The 18311-nt window shown below is 42.9% G+C and overlaps 1 protein-coding gene and 1 long non-coding RNA gene across 2 annotated transcripts in view; one reads left to right on the forward strand and one right to left on the reverse strand.

The window, feature by feature from the left end:
• Positions 1-13443, forward strand: part of LOC140394144 (uncharacterized) — a 126658-nt gene extending 113215 nt beyond the window's left edge. The window contains exon 4 of the long non-coding RNA XR_011935823.1: positions 9636-13443. This is a non-coding gene — a long non-coding RNA (uncharacterized lncRNA). The remainder of the gene's footprint in view (positions 1-9635) is intronic.
• Positions 1-14834, reverse strand: part of tmem184a (transmembrane protein 184a) — a 55584-nt gene extending 40750 nt beyond the window's left edge. Inside the window, exons 1-2 of the mRNA XM_072481027.1 lie at positions 14675-14834; positions 1122-1355 (exon numbers count right to left, since the gene is read on the reverse strand). Coding sequence (XP_072337128.1) covers positions 1122-1355 — 234 coding nt within the window. The 5' untranslated portion in view covers positions 14675-14834. The remainder of the gene's footprint in view (positions 1-1121; positions 1356-14674) is intronic.
• Positions 14835-18311: the final 3477 nt, after the last annotated feature.

The raw sequence follows: 18311 nt of genomic DNA on the forward strand, positions 1-18311 counted from the left end.
CCATAATTAATCCAATAAAGAACTCAGAAGAAGCTTCTTTATTCAGAGCATGATCAGAATGTTGCACTCAATACCACAGAGTGATTGAAGTGCATAGCATAGATGTATTTAAGGAGAAGGTAGTTAAACATGAGGTAGAATAGAACAGAAGTTTTTACTAATAGGATTGGTTGAAGGGCGGTGGGAGGAGACTCGAGTAGAGCATAAATACCAACATGGACCAGTGGGCAGAATGGCCTGTTTCCATGATGTAAATCCCAGGTTATATTCAATCAACACAGAGCATGGATTAAATTAGACGCCTTCAAAGGTCTATAGGGCACTTTGCCATATCAGGTGGTTTATTTATCCACTGAAACACGGGAGAGAACTGCAAAACATAGCTCATTCAGTCAATGCTTTAGCATCCAGATCAACTGCAACAAGAGAGCAACAGGTTGTGATATTATCAAAAATGTAAGAACTCCAAGGGAATAATGAAATGTCTAGATCAGCCACTAGAGGGAGCTAGAGTTACAAGTATATAAGACATTGATGCTAAGCCTTGTGGGGGAGAGAAATGAAGGAGTTAACTAGAGTACAGACTGAAGGAAAGATAATGTGAGTGAGAGCAGATCATAGTTTATAAGAGTGTAGAGATTAGTTGTAGATGAGTGTAGATTATATGTTAAATATCAACTGCGCATTATTTGGGACTACATGTCGAATCCAAATTAGTCATGTTAATAAATTTATAGCTTTGTTCAATTTAAAGGTATTTTGTGGTCTTTGTGAATACTACGCCAACCATCCTGAATTTAGCAACACAAAGAACTCCACAAGGTTTAATTGTCAAGGGTTCACTGTTCCATGTAAAGATCAATTTGTGAACTTGGCCTGGGCAGAGAAGATACCATTTAGAACAGGAACCCGAGGACCAAAGAACCCACCATGCTTCTGCATACACCATGTTGATTGGTTCCAATGCAACAGCCTAAGCCCAGAAGATCACAAACTTCCAGTACAATCATTGTGTGGTCCATTTAACATTTTCCAGTAAAATTCATATAAAGGTCACACTTTAAGTTTAAAGACATATTTTATTGCAATTTCAAAATAATTGTATGTAAAAGCAATCTCACCTGGTGAAATGTCACAATCAGTGCCGCCCAAACAAATATTCCAGAGATTGCCTGTGCCGCTGGAGTCTCCAAGAAAATCCTCTGCTCTTCTGTACTCACATTTTTGACAGACAGCTCCAGGGAGTTGCTCACATTTCTGGATTTGCTTGTATTTGCCACAGACAAAACAATAAATGTTATGAGTGAATCATCTGAAGTCACTCCAGCAAATGTTGGGCTTGCACTGTCATTCATCTGTGTGCAAAAGGGAAACAGATTGGTCCAGTATTGAACACCTAAAAGCCCCTTTCAATCAGCTACATTAAGGCGCTATAGAAATGCAAGTTGCAGTAATGTAGTAAAATGTCCCAAGATATAGCAACTTATAAAATTTGACACTGAGCCACATAAGGAGGTATCAGGACAAGTGGCTAAAAGCTTGCAAAGATGCAAGTTTAAAGGAATGTCTAAAGAGAGAGACGTCTTAGGAAGGAGCTGTGCTCCGAAAGCTACTGATTCGAAACAAACCTGTTGGACTTTAATCTGGTGTTGTAAGACTTCTTACTGTGCTCACCCCAGTCCAACGCCAGCATCTCCATATTAAAGAGAGAGAGGTAGAGAGACAGAGTAGTTTAGGGAAGAAATTGCAGTGCTTAGGATTTGGGTTTTTCTTATACTTGTCTTGGGATGTGGGCATCATTGGCTGGGCCAGCATTTGTTGCCCATCCCTAATTGCCCTTAAACTGAATGGCTGCTAGGCTATTTCAGTCGATCAGGTAAGAGTCAACCGCATCACTGTGTTGCTCTGGAGTCACATGTAGGCCAGACCAGGCAAGAACGGCAGATTTCACATTAGTGAGACATAAGGGTTTTTATGACAATTGACAATGGTTTCATGGTCATCATTGGACTTTTAATTCCAGATTTTTATTGAATTCAAATTTCACCATCTGTTGTGGTGGGATCCGAACCCAGGACCCCAGAGCATTACCCTGGGTCTCAGGATTACTAGTCCAGTGACAATCCCACTACATCACTGCCTCACCGCCTCCCCGTGGCCATCAATGATTCAGGGAATTCCAAGAGCTCAGAATTGGAGGAGTACAGAGATATCTCAAGAAGTTTGTAGGCAGTTACAGAGATAGGGAGGGGGCAAGGCCATGCAGGAATTTGAAAACAAGGAAGAGAATCCGCAGAATCACAAAATTGCTACGGCATAGAAGGCCATTCGGCTCATTGTGTCAGCACCAGCTCACCGAATGAGTATTATGACATAGTTGTTATGACACCCTGGGCTACTGCGTGGTCGATTCCAGCCCAAGATGCCCCGGAGTCCCAACACAATTGAATTAACTAATAATTCGTATGAAATTCCTGAAATCTTTGGCCCAATAATTTACAGTCACCAGGTTTGTAAGTTGAAACACAATTATTGTTCATTTATAACAAAAGATTAAATATGCAGTAATCGCAATGGAATAATGGCAAGCTAACCTAATAACCCCCCCCCCCCCCACTCACCCACCCACACAAAACAAACAAGCAGAGGGGCGGAAATGGGTAAAAATATAGGGACTAAAGTAAAGGAAGATAAAAATCATTGTTTTCGATGTTGAATTCTTTGCAATAAGCTGTATCCTGCACACCAAGATCTGGAATTGTAAAAGAATTGAGGCTACTGGATTTGACCCCAATGTAGGTCGGTGAGAGGTGAATAGGGTTTAGTCTGGATTAGTTTATGGGAAGCAGAGCTCTCAATAAACTCTAATTTATGGAGGTGAAAGATTACTTTTAGGCAACTGGCATTAAGTGTAGAATATATTTTTGGAATTTATGTCAAAATACAAGCAACTGTTTAATCTTGATTTTCTGCTTGTAAAAGAAACTGGCTTGGGGCATTCCAGCAGCTCCATGTGACAGAGAGTCATACAGGTCAGAAAAGTACATTTTGGCTTGTGCTGAACTTGAGCCAACTGTAATTATCTTTAGAAAAGGTGCGTGTGTGGACATGATGAGAACAGAATTGAACAAGTCTGTGATGCGTCCCATTGTTGAAGAAAATCAATAAGTTATTTAACATGAATGTTGCTGAATTGCATTTATACCGAGTCACATAAGGAGATAACAGAACAGGTCACAAAAAAACTACCTTTTTGACCAAACTTGTGTTAAAGCACGAGAGGTAAATGGGTGGAGAGGTTTAGGGAGGCAATTCAAGAGTTTAATGTCAAGCAACTTAAGGTGGAGCAATGAAAACTCAAGACGTGCAAGAGGCCAGAATTGCAGGATCATAAGGATCTCAAAGCTTTGTAGAGCTGAGGTTGCAGAGATAGGGAAGAGTTCAGACATCTTGGTAACTTTTTTGAAATAAATTTAGAGTACCCAATTCATTTTTTCCAATTAAGGGGCAATTTAGCGTGGCCAATCCACCTACCCTGCGCATCTTTTGGGTTGTGGGGGCGAAACCTACGCAAACACGGGGAGAATGTGCAAACTCCACACGGATAGTGACCCAGAGCCGGGATCGATCCTGGGACCTTGGCACTAGGGGGCATAGGTTTAAGGTGAGAGGGGCAAAGTTTAGAGTAGATGTACGAGGCAAGTTTTTTACGCAGAGGGTAGTGGGTGCCTGGAACTCACTACCGGAGGAGGTAGTGGAGGCAGGGACGATAGGGACATTTAAGGGGCATCTTGACAAATATATGAATAGGATGGGAATAGAAGGATACGGACCCAGGAAGTGTAGAAGATTGTAGTTTAGTCGGGCAGTATGGTCGGCACGGGCTTGGAGGGCCGAAGGGCCTGTTCCTGTGCTGTACATTTCTTTGTTCTTTGTTCTTTGAGAGGCAGCAGGGCTAACCCACTCCGCCACCGTGCTGCCCTATTTTGGTAGCTTTTAAATGTCAATGCCAAGTAAGCCATGAGGAGAATCCCATCACTGAGCTAAGCAGGCACTATAACACAGCTCAGTGATTCAAATGATATCCCAAACCACCATTGAAAGTTTACATCAGGTAATTTCAAACTCGGATGAATGTATCTTCAAAGCATGCTCCAGATGTTTACTTTGTGCAATATGTACAGGGGAATATGTGCCAACAGGTTTAATTCATTATTAATTGGGATGTGTAGGGGCAGGACACTGGGTGTATCATGGTTCCTATCATTCCAGTGACTTGAACTGAAGCCAAGTACTGAGCTCAAACCATTCACTATACATGTTAATTTCTTTCTACTTAAAAACACACGTGGAACTTAAACATGCAAGTGGTTAAAAATACATTTCATTAAACACAAATAAGATTACAACATTTATATTGATCAAACATTTTCCCAGACTTGACCATAAACCAGGTTCAGTTCTTGACATAAGACAATCGTGTTGCAAGATTAGTATTTGATGCAATCAAGACAAATCTATTGAGCAATAAAAATAAACCCATCATTATACCAGGAAATGAAGAGTCAGTAGATATGAAAATATTACATCAGCCATGGCTTAATGGGTAGCAATCATCTAAGAGTCAGATGATTGTGAATTATGGTTCCACTCGAGACTCAAGCACAGAAACAAGGCTGAGATCCCAGTACTGTACTCTCAGAATTGCTGTTGTTGAGGCAAGATGTTAAACCAAGGCTCCGACTGCTTTTACTGGTGGACACGAAAGATCCTGTAGCACTATTTGAGGCACTTTGCCTTATGTCCAATGAGGTGTTCTTTCCATAAGAGGCTATTGGATACTGTTCAGGATCATACACCAGTCTATCTTTGCTTTCAACACAGTTCCACTATATGCTGTTCTTTATTCACACCGGGTAGGCCAGGAGTCCTATCTGACAAAAGCTTTCACTTTTGAGTTTCATAGTGTGATTATCATCACCGAATTGTACTTCCTAGAACCTTCTCCCCCTCGGGTCACAACTGTCCTGATGGTGTAGCTTTCAAGAGTTCCTTTTCAACTGACCAGCCATTAACAACTTGATTCAAGGTTTGGCCAATCCTGGGAAAACACCCAGTTCTTTAGCATCTCACAGCTTCTTAGGTTTTAGACCCTTTAAGCCAACCAACGCAGTACCACCAGGAACTCCTGTCTCCTTTCCTGCCAAAAAGAAAAACTAACCTTTTCCGGAGTGATTTGCTTCTTCTCCTCACAAAAATTCTGTGTTCCTCTGCACTGATTACCTTCGTTCTCCAGCTCCTCTGCTTGTTGCCATCCTGGTGTTTACCAACCATCTTTCTTAACTTTCTTCCTCTTGGTACTGCTTCCAGGTCACAGGTGCCAGGTTATATGAGCCAGTATTTATTATCCAAGAAAATTACAATTGATTCCTTTAAAATTGGTCTCTTGGTACTGCTCCAAGGTCACTAGTCGCCACATCACATCGGCCAGTATTAATTATACTAAAAAAAATTACAATTTATTCCTTTGCAATTGATGCAAACTCTGGAGTCCTTTTCAAACATTAAAAATAGCTATAAGAGCAGCACGGTGGCGCAGTGGTTAGCATTGCTGCCTCACAGCGCTGAGGTCCCAGGTTCGATACCGGCCCTGGGTCACTATCCGTGTGGAGTTTGCACATTCTCTCCGTGTTTGTGTGAATTTCACCCCCACAACCCAAAGATGTGCAGGATAGGTGGATTGGCCTCCTAAATTGCCCCTTAATTGGAAAAAATGAATGGAGTAATCTAAATGTATTTTAAAAAAATGAGTGATAGATTCTATTGCCATTTTAAAGAAATTACAAACTTTTCTTTACTGGACTATTTCCAGGTCAAAGATAGTCACAAAAGGCATTCAAAATTATGAGGAATTGTTAATAAACTAGATATGACAAAAATGTTTCCACTGGCATGACCACCAAAATAGTTGACCCAAAAAAAGAATGAATGAAGGTGACGACTTTTGTTTTTTTAAAAAAGGGGGCAATTTAGCATGGCCAATACACCTACCCTGCACATCTTTTGGGTTGTGGGGGTGGAACCCAGGCAGACACGGGGGAGAATGTGCAAACTCCACACCAACAGAGTGCAAACTCCACACCAGGGCTGGGATCAAATCCAGGTCCTTAGTGCTGTGAAGCAGCAGAGCTAACTACTGTGCCACCATACCACCCATAGGTCAGGACTTTAAAAAAAAAAAATCATCTGGAATGCATTAACCAAAAGAGAGCAGATTCAGTAGGAACTTTCAAAAGAGAATTGCATCTCTACTTAAAACGGAAACAAATTGTCAAGCTAGGGGGAAGAGCAGGGGAGGGAGCTAGTAGGTAGCTTATTCAGAAAACTGGCACAGGCACAGTGGGCTGAATGAGCCTTTATCTGTATGATTACCGATAATTATTACTTTGCATCAGTACTTACAGCAGAGGAATGACAGACATCCCATGGGTTCTATTATTCAGTCAAAAACAGGGACTCAAAATTATCCTAGGCAAGATGAAGTAAAGCTAATGGAGAAAATAATGACACTTAAGAGTGAAAGATTGCCAGGGTTTCCACCCCAGTGTTTTAAAATAAGTAGCTTAGAACATTGCAGATGCCCAAACTACAATCTTCCAAAGTTTTCTCAATTCAGGATCTGTTCCTTTAGGTTGGAAAATTGGATAAGTTACCTACTATTTTAGAAAGGATAGGTTACGCCTGACAAATCTGATTGAACGTCGAAGTGATGACTAAAGTAGTGGGCAGAGTGTCATTAGATGTTACTTATGGACATCCAGAAGGCATTTGATAAAGTTCCTCATAAGACACTGTAGCTAAAAGCTGAATCTCATGGAACTGAGGCAAATTATTGACTTGGTTAGGAAATCGGCTGCATGGAAGGAATCAGAGAGAATGGATAAAGGGCAGGTGCCATAGTTGACAAGGTGTGACGAGTGATGTCCCGCAGGATCAGCGTTGGGGTCTTAACTATTCAAGATATTTATTGCTTTATGGAGGGTGAACGCATCCTCATCATGTGTGAGTTTAAGCCTCATCCAGTTTAAAGTGGTGCTTAGGGCTCATATGACGGTGGTGAGGATGAGTAGGTTCTTTGCAGGGGTAGAGGATAGTTGTGGGCAGTGCACGGGGGGGGGGGGGGGCACAAATCACGTCCACTTGTTCTGGGCATGTCCAAGATGAGGGGGTTCTAGCAGGGGTTCTCAGACGTGAGGTCCGAAGTGCTTTGTGTACAGCTGGTTCCGAGTCCAGAGGTGCCGATATTTAGGGTGTTAGACGACCCGGGAGTCCAGGGGGTGAGAGGCGCTGATATATTGGCCTTTGCCTCCCTGATAGCCCTGAGGCGGGTTTTGCTAGGGTGGCGAGACTCAGAGTTCTGAAAGCAGGAGTGTGGGTGAAGCGACCTGGCAGAACTCCTGAGGCTGGAGAAGGTCAAGTTCACTTTGAAGGGAGTCAGCAGATGGGTTCACCCAGAGGTGGAAGCCGTTTATCAATTGCTTTAAGGAAGATTGATGGATCAGCTAGTGGGGAGGGGGAGAATTTGGGGAGGTGGTAAGGGGGTTAAAATGGGCAAGGTGAGATGTGGTGGGAATTGGTGTCAGGGGGGCAGGCGGGGTGTGGTTGCTCATTGAGTTGCCCTGATTTTTTGTGTGCAGATGTGAAAATGCTTCAATAAAATATTTTCTAAAAAAAATTATATTTGAGGTTTAGATGATGGGATGGAAAGACATATTCAAATCTGCCAATGACAAACATAGGCAGTGCTGTAATTAGATGGAAGCAGAACATTATAAAAAGATATTGATAGATTAAGTGAAGGGGGAAAACAGTGGTAAATGAATATAGACAAATGTGAAGTCAGCCATTTTGGACCTAAAAGTGTAGAGCAGAGTATTCATAAATGACAAAAAGCTAGAAACAGTGAAAATCCAAATAAACTTGGGGGCCATGGTGTATGGATCACTCAAATGTCAAAAACAGGAACAGAAAATAATCAAAAAGTCATGCTGCAGCTATACAAGGCCCTGGTTAGACAACATCTGGAGTACAGTGATCAGTGCAGGGCACCTTAGGAAGGCTATACATAGAACATACAGTGCAGAAGGAGGCCATTTGGCCCATTGAGTCTGCACCGACCCACTTAAGCCCTCACTTCCACCCTATCCCTGTAACCCAACAACCCCTCCTAACCTTTTTTGGACACTAAGGGCAATTTTAGCATGGCCAATCCACCCAACCTGCACGTCTTTGGACTGTGGGAGGAAACCAGAGCACCAGGAGGAAACCCACGCAGACACGGGGAGAACGTGCAAACTCCACACAGACAGTGACCCAGTGGGGGATCGAACCTGGGACCCTGGCACTGTGAAGCTACAGTGCTATCCACTTGTGCTACCGTGCTGCCCAAAATTTCACTAGCTGCTGAGGTGGGATTTGAACCCATGCTCCCCGGAGCGTCAAGATTGCTATTCCAGTGACATTGCCACTACACCACCATCTCCCCTCAAAAAAATGAATTGGCCTATCAGACACTGTGGCATAGACCCACAAGAAGGATACCTGGACTAAGAGTTAAACTATGAAGAGAGATTAAACAAACTAGGATTTTATTCCCTGGAATTTAGACGGTTAAAGAGTGATTTGGTTGTGGTTATCAATTTTTAAGAACAACAAATAGGGTAAATTGGAGAAACTAGTTTCATTAGTTGGGGAGTCTAGGATTAGGGTAAAACGATTAATAACCAAATCTGTCAGGAGTGAATTTAGGAAGCATTTCTTCACACAAAGGATGATATAAGTTTGGAATTCTACCCCAAATGGCAATTGATGCTAGACCAGTAGTTAACTTTAAAGCAGATTGCTAAATTTTTGTTCAAAGGAGTGATGGAATATTGAGTAAAGATAAATATATGGCATTCGATCACAGATGAGCCGTGAACCTTGTTAAATAGCAGAATGGGCTTGAGTGGCTAAATTACCTGCTCCCATTTTCTCTACCGCGATTCTTCTGTAACATCTTTCAGCACTAGCAAAAGTAATTTTCGACAATCTGCAATATTTTGCTTATTTTTATTAGTTTTAAGGCCTGCACGCTAATTTTCAAAAACAATTTGTTTTCCATTAAAGATTGCAGAGCTGAAACAAATAATTTGCCATCATTTCTCTCCAATGTTTAAAATAAGATGTACAGATATCTTGCTCAGTGCGATTTCGTGTTATTTTGTTGCGGGGGGGGGAGTTATTGTTTGTAAGGGGAAAAACTGTGTTGGTAAAAAACTTTAATAAAATATATTTTTTTAAAAATAAAATAAGATTTACAGATCTGGGATATTCTTGGATTGGTTAGGTGAAGAAATAAATATTTTAAACAACGATGACTTGTGTTTATATTGTGTCTTTAACATAGTTACCCATCCCATTGCTTTTAACAGGAGTGATCAAACAAAATTGGCACAAAAAAGGAGACATTCGGACAGATGACCAAATGCATTTCCTCAAGAGTTCTAAAGCACATCAGAGCCAATGAATTGCTTTGTGTGTTTAATATTAATGGTAAAGTATCATCTCCCTCAACATTTGTTTTTTTATTTTAGAGTTTTGTGGAAGAAGCCCAGTGCTAGAGAATAGAACAATTCAACATCTTGTGGTACTTAATGCACTCCATGGACAAAGGCAGTACGCTGGGAGTTGATATTCTTTTCATCAGCCTAAGAATACACGTCAGAAGAATACTCTTGCATGTATGTCGCATCCTACTCTCCACCTAAACTACGCTGATTGTTGCCAAGAGTTGGACTGGAAAACAACAGCTTTGCTGTCATTTGGATGTCTTGCAGCAGGAGAGAATGAACTTTGCATTCCTCTGGGTGATCAAAGAGCGATCAGGGAGAAATGTCCAGGATGTCAAAAGCACTTTACAGCCAATTAAATATTTTTGAAATACAGTCACTGTTGCAACATAACACAAGTCAATTTGAACACAGCATGCTCTCCCAAACAGTATGATAAATTACCTATAAGCTGCTTTAATAATGTTGGTGGTGGGAGAAATATTGGCCAGTATAGAGGAGCAGATAGGTAGACAGATTTTGGAAAAGAGTAAAAACAACAGGGTTGTGGTGATGGGAGACTTCAACTTCCCCAATATTGACTGGGACTCACTTAGTGCCAGGGGCTTAGACGGGGCAGAGTTTGTAAGGAGCATCCAGGAGGGCTTCTTAAAACAATATGTAGACAGTCCAACTGGGGAAGGGGCGGTACTGGACCTGGTATTGGGGAATGAGCCCGGCCAGGTGGTAGATGTTTCAGTAGGGGAGCATTTCGGGAACAGTGACCACAATTCAGTAAGTTTTAAAGTGCTGGTGGACAAGGATAAGAGTGGTCCTAGGGTGAATGTGCTAAATTGGGGGAAGGCTAATTATAAAAATATTAGGCGGGAACTGAAGAACCTAGATTGGGGGCGGATGTTTGAGTGCAAATCAACATCTGACATGTGGGAGACTTTCCAGTGTCAGTTGAAAGGAATTCAGGACCGGTATGTTCCTGTGAGGAAGAAGGATAAATACGGCAATTTTCGGGAACCTTGGATAACGAGAGATATTGTAGGCCTCGTCAAAAAGAAAAAGGAGGCATTTGTCAGGGCTAAAAGGCTGGGAACAGATGAAGCCTGTGTGGAATATAAGGAAAGTAGGAAGGAACTTAAGCAAGGAGTCAGGAGGGCTAGAAGGGGGTCACGAAAAGTCATTGGCAAATAGGGTTAAGGAAAATCCCAAGGCTTTTTATGCGTACATAAAAAGCAAGGGGGTAGCCAGGGAAAGGGTTGGCCCACTGAAGGATAGGCAAGGGAATCTATGTGTGGAGCCAGAGGAAATGGGCGAGGTACTAAATTAATACTTTGCATCAGTATTCACCAAATAGAAGGAATTGGTAGATGTTGAGTCTGGAGAAGGGTGTGTAGATAGCCTGGGTCACATTGAGATCCAAAAAGACGAGGTGTTGGGCGTCTTAAAAAATATTAAGGTAGATAAGTCCCCAGGGCCTGATGGGATCTACCCCAGAATACTGAAGGAGGCTGGAGAGGCAATTGCTGAGGCCTTGACAGAAATCTTTGGATCCTCACTGTCTTCAGGTGATGTCCCGGAGGACTGGAGAATAGCCAATGTTGTTCCTCTGTTTAAGAAGGGTAGCAAGGATAATCCAGGGAACTACAGGCCGGTGAGCCTTACTTCAGTGGTAGGGAAATTACTGGAGAGAATTCTTCGAGACAGGATCTACTCCCATTTGGAAGCAAATGGACGTATTAGTGAGAGGCAGCATGGTTTTGTGAAGGGGAGGTCGTGTGTCACTAACTTGATAGAGTTTTTTGAGGCGGTCACAAAGATGATTGATGCAGGTAGGGCAGTGGATGTTGTCTATATGGACTTCAGTAAGGCCTTTGACAAGGTCCCTCATGGTAGACTAGTATGAAAGGTGAAGTCACACGGGATCAGGGTGAGCTGGCAAGGTGGATACAGAACTGGCTACGTCATAGAAGACAAAGAGTAGCAATGGAAGGATGCTTTTCTAATTGGAGGGCTGTGACCAGTGGTGTTCCGCAGGGATCAGTGCTGGGACCTTTGCTGTTTGCAGTATATATAAATGATTTGGAGGAAAATGTAACTGGTCTGATTAGTAAGTTTGCAGACGACACAAAGGCAAGTGAATTGCGGATAGCGATGAGGACTGTCAGAGGATACAGCAGGATTTAGATTGTTTGGAGACTTGGGCGGAGAGATGGCAGATGGAGTTTAATCTGGACAAATAGGAGGTAATGCATTTTGGAAGGTCTAATGCAGGTAGGGAATATACAGTGAATGGTAGAACCCTCACGAGTATTGAAAGTCAGAGAGATCTAGGTGTACAGGTCCACAGGTCACTGAAAGGGGCAACACAGGTGGAGAAGGTAGTCAAGAAGGCATATGGCATGCTTGCCTTCATTGGCCGGGGCATTGAGTATATGAATTGGCAAGTCATGTTGCAGCAGTATAGAACCTTAGTTAGGCCACACTTGGAGTATAGTGTTCAATTCTGGTCGCCACACTACCAGAAGGATGTGGCGGCTTTAGAGAGGGTGCAGAAGGGATTTACCAGAATGTTGCCTGGTATGGAGGGCATTAGCTATGAGGAGCGGTTGAATAAACTCAGTTTGTTCTCACTGGAACGACGGAGGTTGAGGGGCGACCTGATAGAGGTCTACAAAATTATGAGGGGCATAGATAGAGTGGATAGTCAGAGGCTTTTCCCCAGGGTAGAGGGGTCAATTACTAGGGGGCATAGGTTTAAGGTGAGAGGGGCAAGGTTTAGAGTAGATGTACGAGGCAAGTTTGTTTACACAGAGGGTAGTGGGTGCCTGGAACTCATTACCGGAGGAGGTGGTGGAAGCAGGGACGATAGTGACATTTAAGGGGCATCTTGACAAATACATGAATAGGATGGGAATAGAGGGATACGGACCCAGGAAGTGTAGAAGATTGTAGTTTAGTCGGGCAGCATGGTCGGCACGGGCTTGGAGGGCCGAAGGGCCTGTTCCTGTGCTGTACATTTTTTTCTTTGTTCTTTGTACATTGCCCTTACTCTTAAGAAAATTGCACCATGGGATAGTTCACATCTGCACGGTAGCACAGTGGTTAGCACTGTTGCTTCACAGTGCCAGGGACCCGGGTTTGATTCCCGGCTTGCGTCACTGTCTGTGCGGAGTCTGTGTGTTCTCCCCATGTCTGCATGGGTTTCCTCTGCGTTCCTCCCACAAGTTCCGAAAGATCATAAGACATAGGAGCAGAATTAGGCCATTTGGCCCATCGCTTCTGCTCCGCCATTCAATCATGGCTGATATGTTTCTCATCCCCATTCTCCTGTCTTCTCCCCATAACCCTGGATCCCCTTATTAATCAAGAACCTATCTGTCTCTGTCTTAAAGACACTCAGTAACTTGGCCTCCACAGCCTTCTGCAGACAAAAGTTCCACAGATTCACCAACCTCTGGCTGAAGAAATTTCTCCTCATCTCAGTTTTAAAGGATTGTCCCTTCAGTCTGAAGCTATGCCCTCAGATTGTAGTTTCTCCTACTAGTGGAAACATCCTCTCCATGTTGACTCTATCTAGGTTTCTCAGGATTCTGTAAGTTTCAATGAGATCCCCCACATCCTTCTAAATTCCATAGAGTACAGACCCAGGGTTCTCAACCACTCCACATATGACAAGTCTTTCATTCCAGGATGTGCTTGTTAGGTAAATTAGACATTCTGAATTCTCTGTGTACCCAAACAGGTGCCGGAGCGCGGCAACTAGGGGATTTTCACAGTAACTTCATTGCAGTGTTAATGTAAGCCTACTTGTGACACTAATAAAGATTATTCTGAAGCACTGGTGGTTAAAATTTTGTTTGAAAAATGGTGCTTCTGATAAGTATAGCACTGAAGTGTCAGCCGCCATTATGTGTTTTAGCTTGGGCCCTGAACCCACAACTTAATAATAATTCATAATGACTCCGGCAAGAGTGCTACGACTGAAAGTAAGGAAAGAAAATGTAATAAGTTCAATTACTATTCTTCCTATAGAGATAATTAATGACTCATGAAAAACAATGTAATTTGCTGAGTATGTCTTCACTTCTTTCTTCTTTGCTCTAGAACCATAGATTCTAAACCGTTTAAGTGCATCTAATCAGTCCTCAAAAGAAAACTTACAAATGTAACCCATGGCAACATGGCACTCAACCAAATACAATCAGATTATTTTTGAGTCAATGCACAAGCAAGGATATGGTACCACAGTGAAATTTCCTATTGGTCCATTGCAGTCTTCACAAAGAGTTACTTTCCCTAATCAATGGTAGTTACCAAAGTAAATGAAATATAGACATAGATTTATATATCATTTTTCAACAACCTCAGCACATCGCAAGCCACTTTAGTGCCAATTAAGTACTTTATTGAAGTGTCAATATTGTAATACAATGGCAAGATCCAAAAATGAAATGAAATGAAAAATGAAATGAAAATCGCTTATTGTCACAAGTAGGCTTCAAATGAAGTTACTGTGAAAAGCCCCTAGTCGCCACATTCCGGCTTGTTCGGGGAGGCTGTTACGGGAATTGAACCGTACTGCTGGCCTGCCTTGGTCTGCTTTCAAAGCCAGTGATTTAGCCCTGTGCTAAACAGCCCCTGCATGATAATGTGATAATGACCTAAGATTTTAGCCCATGTTAGAAAGCTTTCTGATTGTAAATATTTTAGTGCTTCACAAATAGTTAGGCTTCAATACAGAGGCAGGAAGGTGGAGAGGTTTTTTTAAACGCATAGAGATAAACAGAAAACCCACAGGACTGGATTTTCTTGTTTGTATTGTAATCAAAAATGATTTCCCTTTACCTGAACCTCCAAAAACTTAAATTCTTTCTGTGGCAGCTTAGTTCCAGCGCCCAGGGACCTGATTTCTGTGCGTGATAATTCACAATTAAAAATGGTCAGGGAGGGATAGGCGCTCATATTGAAACAAATCTGCGCTGAAATACCAGAGGCCCTGCACTCCGCAATTGTAAACTGGGAGTGAAAGGTGACAACAACGAATAAGGAAAGATTGGGAATCAACCCACCTCCAAGGCGTTTCAATCCCACTTTTCAATACAGGTTCGATCCGTGAAGCAACCAAGGTGCTGCTGCCGATGACTTTCAGGTCCTAAGGTGGGACTTGCAGGAAGAACATCCCCGAGAGAATGATGATAAAAGGCGGCCGCGGCGGCTTCCTAGTCCCGGCTCATGGCTGACGGGGCTCACTTGGGTGACAGGTGAACTCGTTCAAGGGCACATTTTGAGGTTTAAAATAAAGTTCAACTTGGATTTTTAATATTAATTGTGCGTGTCCTAAAGGGAAAAAATGACATGGATAACAATTTGGAGCGGCATTTCCAACATTTTCATTAATGAAAGCGCTCTCTCGGATGCGCCGCGCCAACCCACCTGAACCTGAGCCGGCCCCGCGCGCATGCGCTGCCGCTGCTCCAGGTAGGAAGCTGGGGAGAGGTGAGGTCATTGAGGCTGAACGCGCATGCTCTCCTGATTGCCTTCTGAACCCACTCTTCATGAATGGGGAGCAGTGACTTTGATTCAAATAAATCTTTCGATTTTCAACCACGGCTATTATGTGGCTTTTTGTTGAGGACTAGACTCCCCTCCCCCCTTCTACTCTTCAATTAAACCCAGTTTATTATTCACAACACTCCAAATAGGAACAGACCATCCAACACCCACCGTGTTTGTTCCACTATAAATGAATCGGGGATGTATTCTTAATACCTTACCTTGAAGAGAAACAAAACAATTAATTGAAGTTTTCAAATTTTCGATTGAAGGTGAGTAAGTTTCAAAATTTAAGGGGAAAAAAGTATGCCATATTTTCCACTTTGAAGCGCTTCTTGTAGACCATAAGACGTAGCAGAATTAGCCATTTGGCCCATTGAGTCTGCTCCGCCATTCAATCATGGCTGATATATTTCTCATCCCCATTCTCCTGCTTTCTCCTCATAACCCCTGATCCCCTTATTAATCAAGAACCTATCTATCTCTGTCTTAAAGATACTCAGTGACTTGGCTTCCACAGCCTTCTGCAGCAATGTGTTGTCATCATCCCTGAACAATTCAGCTCTAATCTCACCGTTATTGTTCTGGGCTCAAACCAAGGAAATCATTTTCTCTCTCCATCTTATCTACCCCATCAAATCATTTAACCATTGTAATTAGATGCACAACAATAACACCAACAGTTATATAGAATCCCTAGTGCAGAGGGCATCCATTTGGCCCATCGAGTCTGCACTGACCCTCCAAGAGAGCACCCTACCTATAGGCCCACTCTCCTGCCCTATTCCTGTAACCCCACCTAACCTGCACATCTGTGGACACTAAGGGGCATTGAACATTTTCAATCCATCTAACCTGCACATGTTTGGACTGTAGGAAGAAACTGGAGCACCCGGAGGAAACCCGTGCAGACACGGGGAGAATGTGCAATTCCACACAGTCACCCAAGTCTGGAATCGAGTAGCAGCAGTGCTAACCACTGTGCCACCATGCCTCCCGTTAGCACAGTAAATGTAGTAAGACATCCCAAGGTTCTTCACAAAAGTGTTATCAATGAAAATTTGACATTGGCCACATGAGATATTAGGACAAGTGGCCAAATGTTTAGTCAGAGAGGTAGGTTTCAAGGAGCATTTTAAAGAGGAGAGAAGGAGGGATGTGGTGAGGTTTAGAGAGGGAAATCTAGAGTTTAGGACCTGGGTAGCTGGAAGCATGGTTACCAATGATGGACTGCATTATCGCTTCTTGGCTCAGATCAATAATAATAATCTTTATTAGTGTCCCAAGTAGGCTTACATTAACACTGTAATGAGGTTACTGTGAAAAGCATAGGAACAAGCCCATGATCAGTTGCAATGTCTGTTCCTGTCAGCTTGGATCTGCTATGCCTATTTTGTGGGGGTCATTAATTGGATTCCATTTGAATTGGCTTTTGGAGCAAGCAAGGAGATGGATTAAGGGCTTGCCCTGGCCACTCTGTGCATTGGCTTTCTAACTCTGAGAAAGGAATGCATTTAAAAAAAAATGCTGGCCCAATTACGAATGATGTCACCTTCTTCTGCCCAAATCTGTGGCAGGTGTGCAGACTGGTTCACATCTGCGACAAGTTTGAACTGGCTTTGGGAACCAGGATAAATTGTGACAAGAATTAGGCCATGTTCTTTGGGAACTGGGCTGAATAATACTTTGTCCCCTTCGCTATCAGGCCAGACTGCCTGAAGGTGCTTGGGATATGTTTTGGAGGGACCAGGGCGTTGGTCAAAAACTGAAAGGAGTGAATTGCCATGGTCCTTCTCCATTGCGGGTAAGAACCTGGTCAGCAGGTGTGAGGGACTTTTGATGTTGCTGTATGTGGTGCAGGTCTGACCCACTCCTCACACCTGTGCTGTGGTGATCACCAAAGTCATTTTCCATTGAACCTGGAGGTCAAAAACGGACCATGTTTGCAGGGACATGAATTACAAACCTCCAGATAAAGGGGAAAAAATCTGATCAACATTGCTCTCATCCTGATGGCCACCTTTATGTATGGCTACATCAAGCTGTGAGTAGACCCTCGGTACGCAGACACCAAGTATCACTATGTGCTGTTGTTCTACCTGACCCAGGTGTTGCAAATGGGTCTGGCCACGCTGCTGCGGAACAATCCATGCTGTACCACCTGCCCATGTTGGAAAAGGTTATGCAGAGAAATACCTTTGACCACAAGCCCATCAGGCATGGTCTGCACATAATGTCCAAGATGTCTTGCAGGAAAAGGAGATGGTAGGTCCTGTCAGATGGTTTCCTGAGCAGGCTATCAAAGTTATTTGGCAGAATGCCTCATCACTAGAACTGTCAAACAAGCACCAACACGTAGCTTGGCTGGTGTCAGACCCTTTCCACATGCCCAGAGTCTTACCCTGTCCGTACGTACCCTCGAGATGGCTGTGGTGGGGAAGAGATCATTGTCCACCTCTTTGTGGAATGTGCCTTTGCAAAGACGCTCTGGAGAGAGATGCAATTTTTTTGCCAAGGTTCATCCTGAGCAGATTTATGACGCTGGACTTTGTGCTCTACAAGCTGTTCCCAGGGATGCACACAAAGATAATCATCACTGCAGCTGGACGATCAACTACGTGAATTTCGTCTGCCTGAAATCTGTTGTGCTTCCAATGCAAAGAGATGCCCCCGACTGAGTGTTGCAGACTGGCACATTCCAAAGTCCACGTCTACGCACTGAGGAATGAACTAAAACTGGGGTAGCCGCTGCACAAGAGCAATGGGAAAGACACTGTCTAAGACAATTCAGTCATAGTACACCAAGGAGCTGGAAATTGTATAGACCCCCTCGGGCTGTATGACTCACATTAAATGCATGCAGTGACTTTTACAGGTATCACAATTGTATTGAAGCACCTCAGAGAGCAACATGATGTAGACAATATAAATATCATTGGACTTTCCGTAATGACCATTTTGAAAAGTCTGTAACGTTTCTTTGACTGTTTTGAAGTACTTCAGAGTGCAACATGATCTATGTAGACAACTTGAATATTATTGCACTTTGTGTGATGACCATTTTGAATGTTTTGTAATGTTCTTTCAGATATTTTATGAATAAAGTACATTTTACAAAAATAAATGATGGCCTGCTTAAAATTGGAGATGTGC

This window comes from Scyliorhinus torazame, chromosome 17 (assembly GCF_047496885.1).
Source record: "Scyliorhinus torazame isolate Kashiwa2021f chromosome 17, sScyTor2.1, whole genome shotgun sequence".
NCBI lineage: Eukaryota > Metazoa > Chordata > Chondrichthyes > Carcharhiniformes > Scyliorhinidae > Scyliorhinus > Scyliorhinus torazame.